Raw genomic sequence first — 20,375 nt, forward strand, 5'->3', positions numbered from 1 at the left:
CAGAGAAACTTTCCCTGATCCTCCCATAGTAGGTTAAGTCTTCTAGATATGTGCTCTCATTGTACCTTGTAATTTTCTTTGTAGCATTCACCACAATTATAATTGGTTATTTACTTTACATTTATTTTCCTGGCTAGATGTAAACTCCATAAGAATTTCTGTCTTGTTCAGTGATTAATCCCCAGCACTCAGCTCATTGCCTGGGATAAAGCAGGCATTCATACATTTGTTGAATGGTTGAATGAATGAAAGAAAGTGCATATTAAGAATATAAAACATGGTAAAAACACATCCTTTAGGGGCGCCTGGGTGGCTCAGTCATTGGGCGTCTGTCTGCCTTCGGCTCAGGTAATGATCCCAGGGTCCTGGGATGGAGCCCTGCATCGGGCTCCCTGCTCAGCGGGGAGCCTGCTTCTCCCTCTCCCACTCCCCCTGCTTGTGTTCCCTCTCTTTCTGTGTCTCTCTCTGTCAAATTAAATAAAATGTTAAAAATAAACCACCACATCCTTTACAGTGAGAACAGACCTTCTTTTTATTCATATATTGAGATAAATTGCAGAGACTGAAAGACAAAAATTCATCACAAATCATTCAGCAGAACATTCATTAAAAATCAAATGCATTTTCTTTAACAGAATTCTCACACAGAAAATTTTATTTTATAAGTCTGATATCACATTAAGTATTTTACAAATCAGACGTTTTTAAATCTAATTGTATAATCTTGAATGCACTATAGACAAATAAAGTAAGATCTCCTTTACCAGTTTCACTTCATTTAACTTACACAAGGCTTCCATTAAAATTCCATCACACCTTGAAAATTACCTGCAGCTTTTAAAACACACATGATTTAAACCTTAAATGGAAGAAGGTCTTATGTAGCCATCCGAAAAATGAAAACAAAACAAAAATAGGTAAGAAGCATTTCTTAATATAATTACAAAATATCATTTATATGTGAGTTTCTTTCTTCTCATTGGTATAGTCAGCCAACTCAAAAACAATTCATTTTGAAACTGATGCTTAAAATACTCCAGTGTCATCGGAAAACTTCTATTATTTTAGTGGTACTCTTAAATGGCAAAGTAGAATCAGACTGGAATGTCCCGACTCCTGCGCCAAAGTGAGTAAGAACTGCTCAAACTCATGCCGGGTGTCATCGCTGGGCAGTTACGAGATAGCTCGGCAGCCAGTAACCCCAAGAGTTCATAAGAACTTACTCAACTAGACACTTTTGAGAAACACTTCTTACCCCTACATAGTTCCATTGCTAGAGACAGAAAGATACAATTATATTTGAAGTGTGGGCCTTCTAATAGGAATCTGTTTTAAAATTTGAAAAGGATCCATGGAAAAAATTCACACCAATGAAATTCTGTGGAATGATTTTCAAAGTTAGAAATAAGAATATCCACTGCTAATGGAAGCCCTGCTCTGTGCAAACATAGTGTGGTATATATTGAACAATCACACATTTGAGGTATTAGCTGGAAAAATATATATATGTACACCTATACATGGACACAGCCACAGAATATTCACAAGTCCATTGGCCCCAAAACCAGCAGATAAATTAAATGAGAATGAATCACGTACCAACAGGAAAAAGTTACACACAGGGAACTTACAAAAAATGTGGTTATATAATCCTTAATATAAGGAGTATGTTTTGAATTAATGTTTTGAGGGAAAATGTTTCCATTTATATCAAAGTGTTTATTTAACAGTAATGGAAACCAAAACGGAAGCCTGAATTCTAGGACTGTGTTGCCTGTCAGATTATTAAGGGGACGTGCAAGAACTCCTTGAAGATCCTCATTCTACTCACTTTTTCTTTATAATTACAAATTAGAATTTTAAAAGATTTAAAAAGTTTTGTGAGTTATTGTTATACTACTTTCCTTTTTCATTATTTATAGAGAATTTTATGGATTTTAACTAGGCAATAGTCCAATGTGGCCAATGGACATGGTTTTTTAGCTACTTAGTAAAGATTAAAATTCAGATTTAGTGTTCATTTTCAGAAGTTTTCCTGTTCAGATAAGAAAAAGGATTATGAATGCCCTTTCAGTCTGCTTCACTCAGGATGAAGACAGATGGTAATATGAACCTATGCTTCATGTGGGGAAGCTGAATAAATGCACAAATTCTCCTTTTGAACCATATGGTCCTTTGACATAACACTTACTTAACTGGAAAGATGGCTCATTTGGTTCTCAGGTCAACATCAAAAAATATTTCACTGCCTTAACACAGGTCGGAGATTTATTTTTTTTAAGGAAATATATGGGAATACATTATTAATAATATGTCACAGTTATTAAATAACAGCTGCATTTAAAACTATTACAGATCAACAAAGAAAAATTGAAGAGGGTAATCATTTCTCTCACTATACACTATTTTACATACTAGTGGAACTGAAGATTTAACAGGAAGAAAACTAAAGCATAAAAGTGCAATCACAGTTAAGGGCTGGAACTCCACATTCCTGTTCCTGTGAACACCTGAGCTGACACGAAAGCAGAGTCGCTTAATGCACTGGCATATTTATGCCTTAAGGATTTACTCTTCTCTACCAAATCTCTGTAAATTATAAAAAAAACTGTAGTGATTATGAAACAAATTCTTATTTAAGCATTCAAATGCAATCTGTTCCCAAAATATATTGTTTTTATTTATTAGATGGATTAAAACTTGAATTTTCTCATTGAGAATGAAATTCTCAGATTTGGTCAAAATAAATTCTGAAGCTTATAAGCGACTAGCACCAGTCTACTTCGGAACTAAGGAATCAAAAAAGGAGGAGAAAAGGTACTATTTACTTTCCCCCAAATCCTCACAAGGACAACGTTTATATGTATGTGTAAAAAGAGATAAAAATGTAAAGCATTAATAAATATAGTTGCTGCCAAACTTCTAAAATACCAGTTAGAAAAGCTAGTAAAGCAGTATTCAAAGATTCAAAGCTTTCAGGCAATGGTTAAAATGAACAGTACAAGTTATCAAATGAAATTGCAAAGCTTGTGTAGTAAAAATAAGATGGCAAAATATTGGGATTTTTATTGTAAGAGTAGCAAACGTGAAAATCTGACATCTCAAGACAGTTCAAATCTTCTTACTTTGTAGAACTAACCCAAAATTCTAAGACACTTGATTGGGCCTTTATACCAAAATATAGATGACATTAAGGACTTAATCTTTTCTTGCATACTTTATATGTGGCTTAAATTATCAGGCACTCGATCAGTTATTTCGTACAGTTGTTTGAAAATTTTATTTTATTGAACACATTTCCCCCGAACATTTTACGAAATGTGATGGAATGTAGCAATGCAACTGAAATATAATACTGTCCAAAAGCCATATATGACTTCATAATATATAACTTCACTTAACTTGATAACTTCATCTATCCCCATAAAGCCAAGATTAAGGGAAAAAGAATCACTCAACAAGAGTTCAATTCACATTCGCTCAATCACAATAGTGTAAATTTCCCATTAAAACTGGAAAAATAAATGGACGAAATTTTTTCATTTAAAGTTTTGTAAGTTTTCGGATGTATATGAACTTTCAAAGTTAATTAGAATGCTATGACCTTATTTTCTAAAAATTCATTCTGCAGGCTCAAGAATATATTTAAATTTGTATTTTCTTTTAAGCACTGCTATTTTGTTTAATTTAAAAGTTGCATTTCTAAAAGAAAACTGGTGAAGATGTCCAGTTTTCCTAGGGCAGTATGTTGTTTAGTTTAACTCACTAATTCATTCGGATATTTCTACTGATTCACCTGGAAAAGGGGATACAAGAGAACATTTTAAAAAGATTGGTCATTTTAGCAGTTTTATTCAACAGATGCTATAAAATCAACCACAGGCAGAAAAAAAAAAATCCTTAAACAAAAGAACACTGCCAATAGAACTAGCATGCTCTCACACACACAAAAAACTACCAAAGATGCATTCGTGTTCCATTAACTGAGTATGAAGCAAAATCATTAAAATATTACAACTGTTAAACATAGAAGACTAGAAATCAAATAGTTTTCATACTCAATATACAGGCACCAAAAACTTCAATTTCCAGCTTATTTTTCCAATTTATATTATGGATTGAATTACAGAGAGCTTATTCCTATAAGATAATTGAATTACTCAATGGTGAATAGTTTTTAGCTCAGAATTTTGTAAGGATAACTTGCTACAAATCACTATTCTACCTGCTGCTCACTGTTGCATGTGGCCAAATAGATCATGCTCTGATCAAGTAAGTGTGCTGTAATCTACTTATATGTTTAAGAGTTGGCAATCAGGTTAAAAGGCACAAAGCTTCATTTTTGTAGTATTTTTCTCTTATTACTCATTTGTAGAAGAACCCATTTACTTTGGATCCTGCTCAAATGATCACTAAGAAGAAACTAAAATTTCCATGGGGGGCAAAACAGGTGGGTCCTCTTCTTCATAAATGTTAGCAGCCTTCAAAGACAGATATATAAACATGTGGGGGCCTTTGAATTACTGGAATTGCAAATGACATAACTGCAATTTACTGTTGAAGACCCTTTTTGTTTAATATCTACATAGCCATTTCCTCATATTTTCTTTAAAATCTATCAGTATAGCATTTCATTTCTATGCATGGCTTAGCAATTCATAAAACTAAATAGCAAACTGATACTCTACACCAGTTCATTTATCTCAATATATATTCTGGAATATAATGGCAATATTAAAAATATCAATTCCCTCTAAGCTGATAATGCTACAAGATTTACACAGTTAAACAGCTTTTTGTTTTTTCTTTTCTTTTTGAAAAAGTTTCATTGCTTAAACTCCACATTCGACATCTGACAAGAAAAACGTAATTTTGTCACAGAACATGTATTCTATCAGTTTAAACTAAAGTGTCTCATGGAGTTAAATGCTAAAAGAATTTAAATAAAAATGCAGTAACCCATATGTACACAAAATGATCATTCCATAAATATTTACATGACCAAAGGAAACATGGAGAATCACTAAAACTGGAAACTGCTACAGGTGTGATAATCCTTTCTCAAGACATTTTTAGTTAGGAATAATAGAAGCTTTTAAAGTAAAAATAATTGCCAGAAGCATAAGTAAAATATTAATTTTAGTTTTCAGTTCCCTACTATTTAAAGGAGCCAGTTAGGTCATAAACAGTCCAAGATTTCAGGGACCAACTATTCAGTTTAGTTTTTAACATCCAATCTTTTTCTTTAGCTCTCATGATGAAACTAAACTTACTTACAGAAAAAATAAAGAGTACGCTAAAAGGTATAAATACAATCCCAGTTCATCCTCCTTTATAAATACTGGTCAGCCGCTCCAATTCTTTACAGTTGTCCATGCTCAAGGCGTCTGCCTTTCTTCGGAGCCGATCATCACGGTATACTTTCGCTGCATACTGCATATCTGTTTCTGTTAACAAACAAAAATATTTTGCTAAGTAGATAATAATTTAGGTCACCTAGTTATTTAAGCTGAAATGATATTCAATAGAAGCCCTTCAATATTATTTCTATTAACTGACCTTTTTTTTAAAAAAGAAAGGAATCCAAGTCTTACTCCTAAAAGCCTTTGGAAGCCTAGCATGTAAAACAAACACAGAGCTATTCTGGGAAACAAATGAAAATAAAATCCTATCCCTTTCCCTCACTCCTGTCCCCAATGGTTTAAAAACTACTGCTCTAAAGCATCATCTTGTCCTTTCATACTAAAGATAAATTATATGCTATTCAATCCTGCTAGTGGTTGTTTTATCTGTGACCTCTTGTTAAGGTTTCAGATTAATTAATTACGCCAAGACTGGAGTAGAAAAATTTGAAATCTTGTCCTGAGTTTGCTTAAATTAAAAAAGAAAATTTTACTGAAGGAACACAAAAGGGAAGAAAGCTTGCTATAGAATCATAGTAGTGTTATTTAGCAAATAAGTACTTCTGAGATTTCCTTCAGTATGTGGGTAGCACTACTAAAGAAAAATAAATGGACTATGAATCTTTAGGTAACTGTTCCTTGTTACCTTCCTGTTACTCTCAGTCATTTCACTGTTTATTAACACTTCCAAAGGGTGGGGGCACTTAGAAAAGATGTAACAAGACCCAGAAAAAAGTCAGTTACTTTCTGAAAAACAATGGCCCAAGTAAAGGATATCCAGTCAGGACCACATTCAAAACATACTCACAGCAAAAGTATATCCTCTTTTTAAAGATCTTCAGAAATGACCTTTTATTCAGTCAATCCAGCTAGAATTTAACAACTCAATCAAAACTGCTCCATCCCCTTTATTTACAAATGAGGCACTTGTAAAATCCTTTTACAGGTATGTCTTCCCAGATGAGGTAGATAAACAAACCCAAGTTCACAGAGCTTGTCAATGACAATCTAGATTCTAAGCCAAACTTCCAACTCTTAGCCTAATATTCTTTCCATTACTTCAAATTACTGCTTGTAGTTTATAAAAACCTATTGTATCAATCTAGACATTATAGTGTTAGAAATGACTGCAAAACAGAAAAACCCTGGTTAAAAAAAATCTATTGGCCAACAACCTTTTCGATGACATTATTTTATAAAACAAGAGGAGTTATCCTAATCAACAAGTAAAACATTCAATCAGTGGATTAATTAATGTTATACTGAGCTCCTCTCACTTCCATCTTCATTTAAAACCCCAAACCTCTAGGGACGCCTGGGTGGCTCAGTTGGTTAAGCGTCTGCCTTTGGCTCAGGTCATGATCCCAGGGTCCTGAGATTGGGCTCCCTGTTCAGCATTGGGCTCCCTGCTGAGCGGGGAGCCTGCTTCTCCCTCTCCTCCCCGCTTGTGCTCTCTGCCGCTATCTCTGTCTCTCTCTCTCTCAAATAAATAAATAAAATCTTAAAAAATAAATAAATAATAAACCCCCTAACCTCTAGATGAATTTGTTAAGTTTTATTTTGAAAATTTCAAGGGGCGCCTGGGTGGCTCAGTTGGTTAAGTGTCTCACTTCAGCTCATGTCATGATCCCAGGGTCGTGGGATGGGGCCTGGGAGGAGCACTGTGCTCAGCAGGGAGTCAGCTTGTCCCTCAGCCCCTCCCCTCATTTGTGTTCCATCTCTCTTGCTCTCAAATAAATAAATAAAATCTTAAAAAAAATTTTCCAAACCTACACAAAGTTAGGAGTGCTACAATGAACACTCTAAAACTTTTTACATCTTGATTGATCAATTCTTCACATTTTGTCAAATTTGCTTTACCTGTCTCTAGAATAAAAACTGTTATTGTTGTGATGGTTATTATTATTTTGCAAAACCTTTTGAGAATAAGGTGCAGACATCATGACCTTTCATTCCTAATTACTTCGCCATGTTTCTCATAAGAACAAGGGCATTGTCTTACATAACCACAATACAACTTTCAAATTCAGAAATTTAACAATACTATAATCCTATTATCTAATATATAGTTCATATTCACATTTCGCCAGCGGCCCCAGTGATGTCCTTTATAGCCATTTCCTCCCCTCCCCATCCAGGATCCAATTCAGGATCATACGTTGTACTTAGTTGTCATTTCTTTTTAGTCTTTAAGAGTTTTGTCTCGTTCCACTGACATTGTTGAACATGAGCACATTGTTTTATAAATAATGACTTATTAAATTCAGATTTAGTTAAGACTTCTGATAGTAACTTTATTTTCTTTTTTTTAAAAATTTTATTATGTTATGTTAGTCACCATATAGTAACTTTAAAAGACACACATATAACTGTGTAAATATAGCTGTAGACAACTTGGTATAGTAAACAGAACACAGACTAAAAGTCTGTAAAATATTAACACCAATCTTGCCAGATGATTAAAAGGTTAAAGTATACCAAGCAAAAACACTTGGCTTATAGTATGAATAGAAAAAAAATAATTATAGTAAGTTATAATATTGAACACTTACTGATGCAAGATATTATGCTTGTGTTAACTAACTTGGCCTAGGTAACATGTTGATCGAGCCAGGGTCTTATCTTGCAAGGCAGCCTCAGAGCCTGTACTTTAGCTATAACATACTATCTTCCATAAATATGAATATCTTTTCCTTCCTTCTTTCTATTTATACAATTTCCCAATTATTTAAGGTAATAGAATTTAAGTATGCATAATCCAAAACTCACCCCTATTTGGCTGAAGATTAGAATTTGTATTTGAAAGGTGATATATCTAATGTGTTAGTCATTCTTTTAACACAAAATATGCAGGTCTTTCATACGTTCATTCTTATAAATTCATTAATCCTTCACCCAATTATTCATATATCCATCAAAAGTTTACCATATGCCTATGATAGGCCAAGGATTGTGTAAGGCACTAGACATCAAAAAGTGAAATGAAATGAAATAAGTAAAATTTGGTATTCACTGCCCTTAAGACCTGCTAACGCAGTTTCTCAGCCTCAGCAATGTCGGCATTTGGGGCCAGACAAATCTTGTTGTGGGGGCTATCCTGTGCATTGTGGGATGTTTAGCAGCACCCTGGCCTCAATCCCTTTCCCTTCCACATTACCAGACGTAATGTGAAGCAGAGGCAAATCATTCCCAGTTGAAAACCACTAGTCTAATGTAACCTTCTCCACACTGAGAACAGACTGATTTCACAGACTCAGAGACTGAGACACCAAGGAGGTTGTATCTCTTCTAACTGCCACCATATAGAATATAGATGAGGAAACCGAGGCCAGAGATAAGAACTTTCTTGGAAGTATACAAAAATTATGTTTTATCGGATTTTCCCTAGTGGATGAGAGATGATGATAACGGCTACCATTTTCTGGGCATTTTACTACCTGTGAAACACTTTATTGTCTGATTTAGTTTTCACAACAAACTCGCAAAGTTGGGTATTATTGAGAAGACTGTGGAGCACAGTGCCTGGATTCTGGAGACAAATGGACTGTTTGAATCATGGACTACCGCTATGGCCCTGGGCAAGTTACTAAATTCTCTTTGCCTCAGTTTCCTTGTATATAAAATGGGTATAACTTCAGTGTTGTTGTGGAGATTAAATGAGTTAATATATGTAAAGTGCTTGGGACAGTGACTGAAATCAGAGGTATTATATAAATGACAGTTATCTCCTCCTCCCACTCATCATCATCATCCATTTTATACCTGAGGGAGTAAACGCAAACAGGTTACAATATTTGGCCCTAATCACTCAGCTAAAAATTTCAGAGCTAGGATTCAACATTAGTTTAATTCCAAAGTCTACACTATATTGTCTACATTATTATTTGTAACAGTCAGAAAAACAATAACTATAACAACACTAGCTTCACATGCAGCATCCCTGTAGATTCTTATGGTCAAGCTTTTATAGGTGGAACTGCTTCTTAAGTTACAGAAGTTGAGGCTGGAAAAGGCTAAACAAATTCACTAAGTGTTCCCAGTTATGTACAGAATAAAGGAAAATGGAATGTCAACAGAACTCATTATACATTAAGTGTTAAATGTTTAAGCTAAATTAATGAAGAGTTTCAAACTTCACTCTGAAACAGGATGCATATTAAAATTGATGACATAGCTAATTGGCCAGAATTTTTTTTCTTAGTGGTACATAAAATAATGATGCATGTTACAATTGACAACATCTTAAATAAAATGGAATTTGGTATTATTCACTTATTCAACCAAATATTTATTGATAACACCACAAATACCAATGACTAAGTGCTTGCTATGTGCTGAATACTGTTTTAAGGCCACATAAAACATACTGCCTTAAGTATTGAGCTCCAATTATGTGCCAGGCAATTCTAGAACATTTCTTGGATAGAGAAATCTACAAATAATCAATTCTGAAGACTCTGCATAAGTTTTTAAATGTTAAACATTTCATAAACTTACTTTGTTGTCTTTCTTTCCAGCAATTATTTCGAATATTAGTCACATAATCTTCTTCCACACTCTTCTCCACTTTTTGTAATAACATTCCTTTATATTCATTTTTAAAGTCCTTGTTGACATAATAAACGACACCCAAGTTTTCTGTTTGCATTTTAATAGTTTGCCCTGATCCACTGTAAAAGAAATGCTTGATCATTATTTTTAAATTAAAATTGTACATTTTGATCCTGCTACTACAAACCAAGCTAGCTAAATTAAAAATAATTAAAAAGTTAATATTGATAATCATTTATTTACATTATTTCAAATTGCCTAAAACCACCATCCATGTCATAAAAAGTAATCATATTTTAATATAGTATGTTCTTATAAGTTCTTTCAATTTTTATTTAATAAAAATCTTATTTAGAAATAAAAAGTTATTTCTTATTTTTAGACCAATCTGTTTTTAATACTGTAAAATCACTGGCAATATGATTTTACCAAGTTTCCTTTATGTTCACTGTATTCACTTAAGTTTTCTAGAATGCATATTGTGTTAAATTTCCTTTTTGTCCTGGTCTCTTCTTATATATAAATATATTGTAGAAAAATACTTCATATAACAAAAAAGTAATATTTGCTTTTCTTTAACCAATATTTTACAGAGAATGAAGTCATTTACTCCTCAATGATATAAATCTATATAACATCAATTACAATTCTACTTTTGTCTTTGAAGTATTTTTGTCTTTTAAACTATTTTTTGCCTTTGATTTGATAGGTAATGTAATTACCTATCATATTAAATTGCTATCAGGTTCAAAAATAGTACTTCTGTCTTTATCCACAATGGAACAGAAATGTAACTAACAAGATAATACAAATTTATCACTTGAGTAATTATTTTTTAAATTAGAAATTTAAAAATCTGATACACTTACAGAAGATTACTTAAAAGTTGAAGAGAGCACATGGCCCTTTAAAGGAAGCTAGATAAGAAACAACAGTTTTTTTTTTAAACTTCACTTAGCTACTTACGATCTGGGATATAGGGAATAAGGAGGATTAGAGACCATCAATTGGCTTAATAATGACACGAGGATCAATACAATAATGGGCATCAGCTGGATAAACACAGAAAAACCTCCCTACAAAAAATCATCAAAAAATAATAAATTGTAATATAATTGTAGTTGTTAATAATCCAACAGTTGTCATATATTTTTAGAGACAGAAAGGACATTTGAGATCATTTGGTTCAGTGCTTTCAAATCTGCCTGATCATATCAACTTCCTGGAGTGATTCTTAAAATTACCACTTTCCAGGTGCTTTATGTAGAGATCCTGATTTGGAAAACACTGATATAAACTGATCTCATGTTACAGATGAGGAAGTTCTCCGTCTCTCTTGCAAAACTATCTTTCCCTTGACTTTGAGGATGATACGCGGGAGCAGATGAGTGGCAGAGCTGGGACTCAGGCCTTCCATTTTTTGGTCCAGTGTTCTTTCCATTTACCTTCTTTCTACTCCATGTCATTTAAGTGCTATATGCAATTGGGTATAACTGCATTAGAACAAGGAAAGTAACTTCCAACTTAAGTTCTTCAGTATTAGTTCTAAATGTTTTAGGGACCAACAATGAGAACTTCAAAGCATGCATACTGCAAGGGTATCTTCATCAGAATCATAGAACACCAAACTCAGAGGTATCATTTTGCCCACCACCCTCCACCTTGACTTCTACCCCTGCTCCCTTAATATCCCTAAAAACTGTCTAGTCTCTATTGAATACATCTAGTATGAGAACTCATTATTTCCTTTTAAAACAACTTGCCCTATTTTCAGACAACTCTAATTGCTTTTCCTAAGCTGAAATTTGCCATTTTGAGGTTTCTAATCATATCATAAACATACATCTCCTCTTTCTTCTTCTCTTTCATGTCCACTATGTCGATGCTGATGTTGATGGCTATAACCAGCTCGTCCATTTGAAAATGAATGTACACTACCTAAAAAATTAAAAGCAAGGTTAAATTAAGGAGAGCAACTGTGATCAGAAAAATCATATTTTCTTTTACTTTTTTTTAAAGATTTTATATATTTATTTGAGAGAGGGTGAGCAAGAGAGAGAACACAAGCAGGGGTAGGGGCAGAGGGAGAAGCAAGACTCTCTGCTGAGCAGGGAGCTCAGTGCAGCTCAATCCCAGAACCCTGGGATCATGACCTGAGTCGAAGGCAGATGCTTAACCAACTGAGCCACCCAGGTACCCCTTCTTTTACATTTTTATGAATTTTTTTAAACTACTAAAATAATGCATGTTTTGTGAATTAGAGTAGTGAATGCTTATTGCCCTTTCCTCCTGTGAGTAAAGGGTGGATGGAAACAGAAATGATTCTTCCCAGACTTTGCTTCCTTTAAAGTAGAAGTTCTCATATGTGGAATTTAAGAAACAAAATAGAGGAACATATGGGAAGTGGGGGAAGGAGAGAGGGAAACAAACTACAAGACATTCTTAATGACAGAGAACAAACTAAGGGTTGATGGAGGGAGGTGAGGGGGTGATGGGTATTAAGGAGGGCACTTGTGATGAGCACTGGGTGTTGTGTGTAAGTGATGAATCACTGACTTCTACTCCTAAAACCATTATTGCACTGTATGTTAACAAACTAGGATTTCAATAAAAATTTTTAAAAAGTAGAAGTTTTGGGACACCTGGGTGGCTCAGTCAGTTAAGGGTTTGCCTCTGGCTCAGGTCATGATCCCAGGGGATGGATTCCCATATCAGGCTCCTTGCTCAGTGGGGAGTGCTTCTCCCTCTGCCTGCTGCTCCCCCTGCTTGCGTGTGCTCTCTCTCTCTCTGACAAATAAGTAAGTTAAGTAAGTAAGTAAGTAAATAAATAAATAAATAAAATCTTAAAAAAAAATTAAAAAATTAAAAAACAGAAGTTCTTTCTTTACGAAAACTTGAATAAGAGTTCCTACCTAATATTGCATCCATAAAGGACTTTAGTTGTGGTTGGTTGTTTTTACAAATCTTGGGTCATCACTCTGAAACTCTGCTTTCCTCATTTATCAATGAATCACAAATACCTCTAGAAATCAAGACAGTGCTCTAACTCATTTTTTAAAAAAAAATGAGTACAAAATACTCGTATAATATACTATGGTAGAGATGGACAATTTATACAAACATTCTGCTGCTGATAGACTTTTAGGTTGTTTTCAAAGAAGGTGAGCAATCAGAAATATTGACACAAAGTAAATTATGTTATAATAAGCAAAAGAACTGTAACTCAAAATTCACTACTACCTGAAAGATTTATGATTGTTCCTAGCATATTTTCCGTCAAAACTACTAGTCTGAATAATTTTTCTGTGAGAAGTAATTATATATCTTAGTATGTCAAAATATATGCTATATTTTCAGTCATTAATTTGTATTTACACATTCTTTTTCCTTCAAGGATGCTTTACAAAACGTACTATCAATGACCATAATCTTTCTCAATAATATTCTGATAGGGCCATCAGGCCAAAGTATATTGCCACATTCATAAAGATTCTCTTAATTTTGAATCGAATGTTTAACTTAGCATTTAAATAAATGTTGTAAACATGACTGGAGCGATAATTTCAACTATCTTATAGGAGCTATTCTTAAAGAAAATTAATTTTCACAGAACTCATAGTAAATATAAGTAGAGTTCAATACAACTTATGCTGGTACTATAAAATCAGTTCATTTAGTAGTACCTCCACAGTATTTTACTTTGATAGCCTAGTTCAACTAATTATTTCTGTCTTAATATAATTTTAAAAACCCATTTACTTTATATATAACCTATGAATCAGACATTTTAATATTTCAATGGAAAGTACCTCCATATACATCCATATTAGCAATTATAATGTTATGAATGAAATACCTACACAGATCTTCAGAGAACCAATGTCAAATTGTCTTCTAGGGTATGGGATACCTCCTGTGATTGTAATAGTACTTAACTAAGACATTGCTACTGGATTTCCTACTTATACATCCTTTCTTCAGCTTTATATAAAATAGAGAATATCCGTACTCATTTCTTTTTTTAAAAAATTAAAACATGTTCTAGAAAAAAGGCAAACTTACAGTAAAGGTAATAAGTCTAACACTTTTTTCCACCTTCATGAAAAATCATCGAGGATCATAATACTGTAAGAAATGTAGTGGAGTAGATAAATCTCTAAATAGCCTAACTGGAGGTGAGAATCTCTAGCTTCATAAAATATAATATTTACAACTAACATTAAAATACCTGAAGGAAATCCACCACCAAAGAATATATTAAATAAGTCTTCTGGAGTTATATCAGCTTCACAACCTCTATGGAAATTAAATCTACCATTGTTTTGGTGATTACATGCTTGTTCTTCATTGCCTGTGAGGTCATATTGTTTTCGTTTTTCTGGATTGCTTAAAACAGCGTAAGCATTTCCAATCTCTGAAAAGGTAAAGAGTAAAAATTGGTAAGCAAAGTTTTTATATTATAAAAAGATTTCCCCATATAAAAGCTACTGTCATATTAACCAAAAAAAAAAAAAAAAGCCCAAAAAACAAAATAAAACAAAACAAATCCTACTTCAGGCTAATCAAGAAAATAGTAAAACAGTAACAATTTCTTTTAAAGGTTTATACATTAATGGCACCTGGATGACTCAGCTGGTTAAGCGTCAGACTCTTGATTTTGGCTCAGGTCATGATCTCAGAGTCATGAGATCGAGCCTGTGGAGGCCTCCATGCTGGGTGTGGAGCCTGCTTAAGATTCTCTCTCTCCCTCTCCCTCTGCCTCTTCCCCCTTAAAAAAGGTTTATACATTAAATTTATACATTGCTTGCAATTATACATATTATCTCCCAATACAAATTTTTATATGAGACTGCTAAGTCTCCCTACTATCTTGAACATAAAGGAATGTCCATCTTGCTTTCTTACTATTGTGCTCCATCCTTTAATATCCTGCTTCTTTTGAATATCCTAATCTAGTCATTCATTAGTGCAACTCAAACCAATAATAATAGCAGTAGCTACCAACTGCCAGGCTCTGAACCCAGTATGTTATTACATTATTCATTATTATTCCTACTTTACAGATGAGCCTCCTGAGGTTCAAAAAGGTTAGGATACTTGTTCAAGGTCAAAAATTTTTTAGCATAGTAAGTATACGCTATTCAACAGACATTGTAAAACTGTTTTTGTACACTCCAGCCCAGAATGAGCTATTTTTCATTTTATTCATTAACAATTAATCCTCTTAAAACTGTAAACTCCATGAGGGTAGGGAGGGTATCTATGTCTTCATTGAAATATCCCCATGGTCCAGTATAAAGTCTGAATTTGCTTGTGAATGGATCTAGATAGTCTCTAATATTCCTATCTCACTTTGTTAGTTTTGTGATATTTACTTATAAAGAATTCTATTTCCCATCTCATACTCCCGTGTCCAAAAGAGGCCGTGGTATATTGGTTACCAAAATGTCTTCTTGAGGCAATTAACAAAAGTTGTAATGTTTGGATCTAAAAGTAGGAATTACCCTATTCTCATTCTGACACTTCTAATAATCATTTCATTTCATAAATATAGCTTACTTCTTAAAGTAGATTGTAAGCCTTTTGTAATATGGGATATTTTAAAAATACTTTTTGGATCCCATGTGGTAGCTGCCATAGGTACTGTACAAGCAAACAGATGCTCATTAGGTAGTTGTTTTTGGATGATTATGTATCACACTGAAATTAATTATACCCATATACTCTGGAACTTTTCTTCTGATGGAGATTCTAAACCCTGGGATTCAGAGATAGCTTTCAGATGGTCTGTGAACCCCAAGGTATGAAAAATTAGTTGGATGGTCCATTTATCTGAAGAGATGGTCCAAAACTTTCTTTAGATTCTCAAGCAGATCTATGACTCAGAAATATAGCAATCATTTATAATGTTGCTCTAACCGGAAAGCATGACCAGAGATCCAAACAATGTACTTACAAACAAAACCAAGGTATTAACCAATACCTAAAAAAGAAGCGTATCTATCAATATCTGCCAGAGTTGTACTTCCAATAATATCAGGATTTACCTCTATATCCTAAATAGAGTATTCCAGGTAATTTCACAATGCTGTTACTTTTTAAACTATTGATATATTGGTTTTAAGGTTTTGCCATTTAAAAAAATAACTTCCAAACATTAAGATATTTTAGAAGATCTATGTGAAATATTGTTATAATCCATAATTGTATATGCAAGAGAATTTATTTTATCTACTGTGACTAGAGTAATTTTCTATTCATTTACTTTGTGCTACACCCATAATCAAAATTTTTTTCAGTTCCTTATTACCTAAAAAATTAAATCCAAAATTTATTTTGGTATTCAAAAGCTTTACTAAATACATTTCTACCTCAGTCTCACTTATTTCACCAAAAGTACCTTCCACCATATTCTTTTTTCTTTAATTAAACTTTTATTTTGAGGTAACTTTAAATTTACATGAAGTTGTAAGAAATAATACGGAGAGATCCTCTGTACCTGTTACCTAATTTCTCCAATGGCAATTTCTTGTAAAATTAAAGTACTCTCACAAATAGGATATTGACATTGATATAATCAGGATATGGGACATTTCCATTACCATCCTCTTGTTGCTCTTATATAACTACACCCACTTCCTTCCCTTTCATCCCCTCTCTAACCCCTGACAACCACTAATCTAATCTCTATTTCTATATTTTTGGCATTTCAAGAATATTATATAAATAAAATAATAAAATATATAAATGGAATGAAGCTCTTTGGGATTGGGTTTTTTCAATCAGCATAATTCTTTGGTGATCAATCCAGGTTGTTATGTAAGCCAGAACAGTAGTCCCCACCTTCAACCCCAATTCATGGTTTCAGTTACCCTCAATCAACCATGGTCTGGAAGCAGATGATCCTCCTTCTAACCTATCATCCATAGGTCAATAGTAGCCTAAAGCTATGTCACAGTGCCTACATCATTCACCTCACTTCATCTCATCATGTAGGCATTTTATCATCTCACATCACCACAAGGGTGAATGAAGTACAAGGTATCTTGAGAGACAGACAGACCTTTTACATAACTTTTATTATAGTATATTGTTATAATTGTCGTATTTTATTGTTAGTTATTATTGTTAATATCTTACTGTGTCTAATTTAAAAATTACCCTTTATCATAGGCATGTATGTATAGGAAAAAAACACGGTATATATACGGTTCAGTACTATCTGTGGTTTCAGGAAGCCACTGCGGGTTTTGGAACATTTCCTCTGCAAATAAGGGGGGGGGGGGCGCTACTGTAGTTCATTCCTTTTTATTGCTGAGTAGTATTCCATGGTATGGATTTTACCACTGTTTGTTTCACCATTCACCCAATGAACAACATCTGTGTTGTTTCTAGTTTTTGGTATTATGAATAAAACTGCTATTTACATTCATGTGCAGGTGTACAAACATCAACTTTTACCTCTAAGATAAATGCTCAGGAATGTAACTAAGTTGTATGGTAGCTGAATATTTAGTTTTTTGAGAAACTTCAAACTGTTTTACAGAGTGACTGTGTCATTTTACATCTCATTAACAATGTATGAGTGATCCAGTTTCTCTGCATCCATACAGGCTATTTGGTGTTGTTGCTATTTTTTATTTTAGCTATTTAATAGGTACGTAGTGGTATCTCATTGGGTTTTACTTTACATTATCTCTAATGGCTAATGAATGATGTTAAAAATCTTTCCATGGCTTATTTTCCATTTGTATGTCATCTTCAGTGGAATGTCTTTTACTCATTTTCTAACTGAATTGTCTGTTTTTTTAAATTTTCAGTTTGGGGAGTTCTTTATATATTCTAGATACTAGTCCATTTCAGATATGTGTTTGGCAAATATTCTCTCCCACTCTGTTACTTGTCTTTTCATCCTCTTCATAAGGTCTCTGCAGAGCAAACCAAAAAAATTTTGATGAAATCGAACTTATCAACTTTCCCTTTTATGAATTGTGCTTTTAGTGTTAAGTATAAGAAATTATTGTCTAGCTCAAGATCCTAAAGATTTCCTCCTAAAGATTTGCTCCCATGATTTTTGCTAAGAGTTAAAAAGTGTTTTATATTTCATGATTCATTTCAAGGTCATTCTTGTAAAAAGCATAAGATTTAGGTCAAGGTTAACTTTTTTCGCCTATGAATATCTTAACTGTTCTAAAACCATTTGCTGAAAAGTCTATCCTTCCTCTATTAAATTGCTTTTGCACCTATGTCAAAAATCAGTTGGGTATATTTGTATGGGTCCATATCTGGGTTCCCTATCCTGTTTCATTGATCTATTTGTCTATCCCTCTGCCAATACTATACTGTTTTGATAACTGTAGCTATAAAGTCAGTCCTGAAATCAGGTGAACTGATGACTCCTACTCCATTCTTTTAATAAACTGTTTTTATTTATTCAGGTTCTTTATCTTTCCTTATGAGTTCTAGAATAAACTTGCTTTTATCTACAAAAAAGTCTTCCTAGGATTTTGACAGGAATTATGTTAAATATGTAGATCAATTTGAGGACACTTGAGGACATGCATCTTTACTATGCTGTCCAATCCATGAACATGATATATTGTTCCATTTATTTAGATCTTCTCTGATTTCTTTCACTAGTATTCTACAGCATTCAGCATAAAAATCCTGTACAAGGTTTGTTAAATTTACAACTAAGTATTTCTTGTGTGTATATGTGTGATTATAAATGGTAATGCTTTTTTAGTTTGTGTCTATATATTCACTGCTATTATAGAGAAATGTACTAAATATTTCTAAATATAAAAATTAATTTTTGTACATTTATCTTGTATCCTAAAATATTACAGAATATATTTATTGATTCCAAAAATTTAGGGGGGAAGATGCATTCCTTGGGATTTTATACATTATTATATCATTTGTAAATAGGGACAGTTTTATCTCTTCCTTTCTGTGTCTTTTCCTTTTCTCACCTTAATGCACTGACTAGAATTGCCAACACTATACTGAATAAATGTGATGAAAGGAAACATTCTTACTTTGTTCTCAATCTTAGGGGGATAGCGTTTAGTCTCTTACCATTAAGTATAGTATTTTCTATAGTTGCTCTTTTATCAATTTGAGGCAATGCCTTTCTATTCTTATTTATCCGTCAGGGTTTTTTTTTTTTTTCCTGTTAGTTTTATCATGAATGAATGGTGACATTTTTCAAATGCTTTTACTGCATTGATGGATACAATCATGAGATTTTTCTTCTTTAGCCTATTAATATAGTGGATCATACTGACTGATATTCAAATAGTGAACCAGCTTCGCATCCTTGGAATAAACTCTACTTGGTCAGGGTGTATAACTTATATATATATATAAGTTATATATAAGGGTATAACTTATATAATATATATATATTACTGAATTCTAATTATCCTGTTAAGGATATTTGGGTTTATTTCATGAAAGACTGGTCTATAGTTTTCCTTTTTTGTAGTGTCTTTGACTGGTTTTGAGAGCAGGGTAACAGTTATTTTATAATATGGATTGGGGAATATTTCCTTTTATTTTCAAGAAGAGACTATAGGAGTAGTTTTAATTTTTCTTTAAAAGTTTAGTAGGATTTTTTAGCAGAGACATCTGAGCCTGGAGACTTCTTTTTTTGGGAGTTTCTTGATTACTAATTTAATTTACTTAACAGTTATAGGGCTGTAAACTCTTGCTTTGAGTCTATTTTGCTCTTCTTTTTCTAGGCTTATAAGGTAGATGCCTAGATGACTGACTTAAGCCCATTCCTCTTTTCTAATATATGCATTTAGTGTTATATGATTCCTCTCAACATTGCTTTTGCTGCTCCCGTCAAATTTTGATATGTTGCATTTTTATTCAGATTAGTGAATTATTTTAAACATTTCTTGAGACTTCTTTGACCCATAAATTTCTTAGAAGTGTGTTGTCCAGTTTCCAAGTGATAAGACATATTCCAATTATTTTTCTGTCATTAATTTTTACTTTGATTTCATTGTGGTCAGAGAACACACTTTTCATGACTTCAGTCTTTTAACTTAGTGGAGGTTTACTTTATGACCCAGGATATGATCTATCTTGGTGTATGTTCTGTGAGTACTTGAAAATAATTTATAGTCTCCTGTTGTTGGACAGAGTGTTCTATAAATGTTGATTAGATCTTGTTGGGTGATGATGTTTAATTCTTCCATATTCTTGCTGATTTTCTGTCAAGCTCTTCTATCAGTTGTTGACAGAGAGGTGTTGAAGTTTCTAACTATAATTATGAATTTGTCTATTTCTTCTTCAGTTCTATCAGTTTTTGATTTACATATTTTGCATCTGTTTTTTGATGTGAACACATGTATATTGTTACGTCTTCTTGAAGGATTGACCCTTTCATCATAATATAATTCCTTCCCT

The 20,375-nt window shown here is 33.1% G+C and overlaps 1 protein-coding gene across 2 annotated transcripts in view; it reads right to left on the reverse strand.

Annotated features, from left to right (window-relative positions):
- Window positions 1-507: 507 nt before the first annotated feature.
- The window catches only part of DNAJB14 (DnaJ heat shock protein family (Hsp40) member B14), a 49,942-nt gene continuing 30,074 nt past the window's right edge, over window positions 508-20,375 (reverse strand). Inside the window, exons 4-9 of one of the 2 annotated variants that reach the window (XM_078068997.1) lie at window positions 14,182-14,367; window positions 11,797-11,891; window positions 10,920-11,029; window positions 9,900-10,072; window positions 5,278-5,447; window positions 508-4,481 (exon numbers count right to left, since the gene is read on the reverse strand). In XM_078068997.1, coding sequence (XP_077925123.1) covers window positions 5,323-5,447; window positions 9,900-10,072; window positions 10,920-11,029; window positions 11,797-11,891; window positions 14,182-14,367 — 689 coding nt within the window. In that variant the 3' untranslated portion in view covers window positions 508-4,481; window positions 5,278-5,322. Of the gene's footprint in view, window positions 5,448-9,899; window positions 10,073-10,919; window positions 11,030-11,796; window positions 11,892-14,181; window positions 14,368-20,375 lie in introns of both variants that reach the window. The other variant, XM_036102679.2, reaches the window with a different exon arrangement.

Source organism: Halichoerus grypus, chromosome 3, assembly GCF_964656455.1.
Source record: "Halichoerus grypus chromosome 3, mHalGry1.hap1.1, whole genome shotgun sequence".
Classification (NCBI taxonomy): domain Eukaryota; kingdom Metazoa; phylum Chordata; class Mammalia; order Carnivora; family Phocidae; genus Halichoerus; species Halichoerus grypus.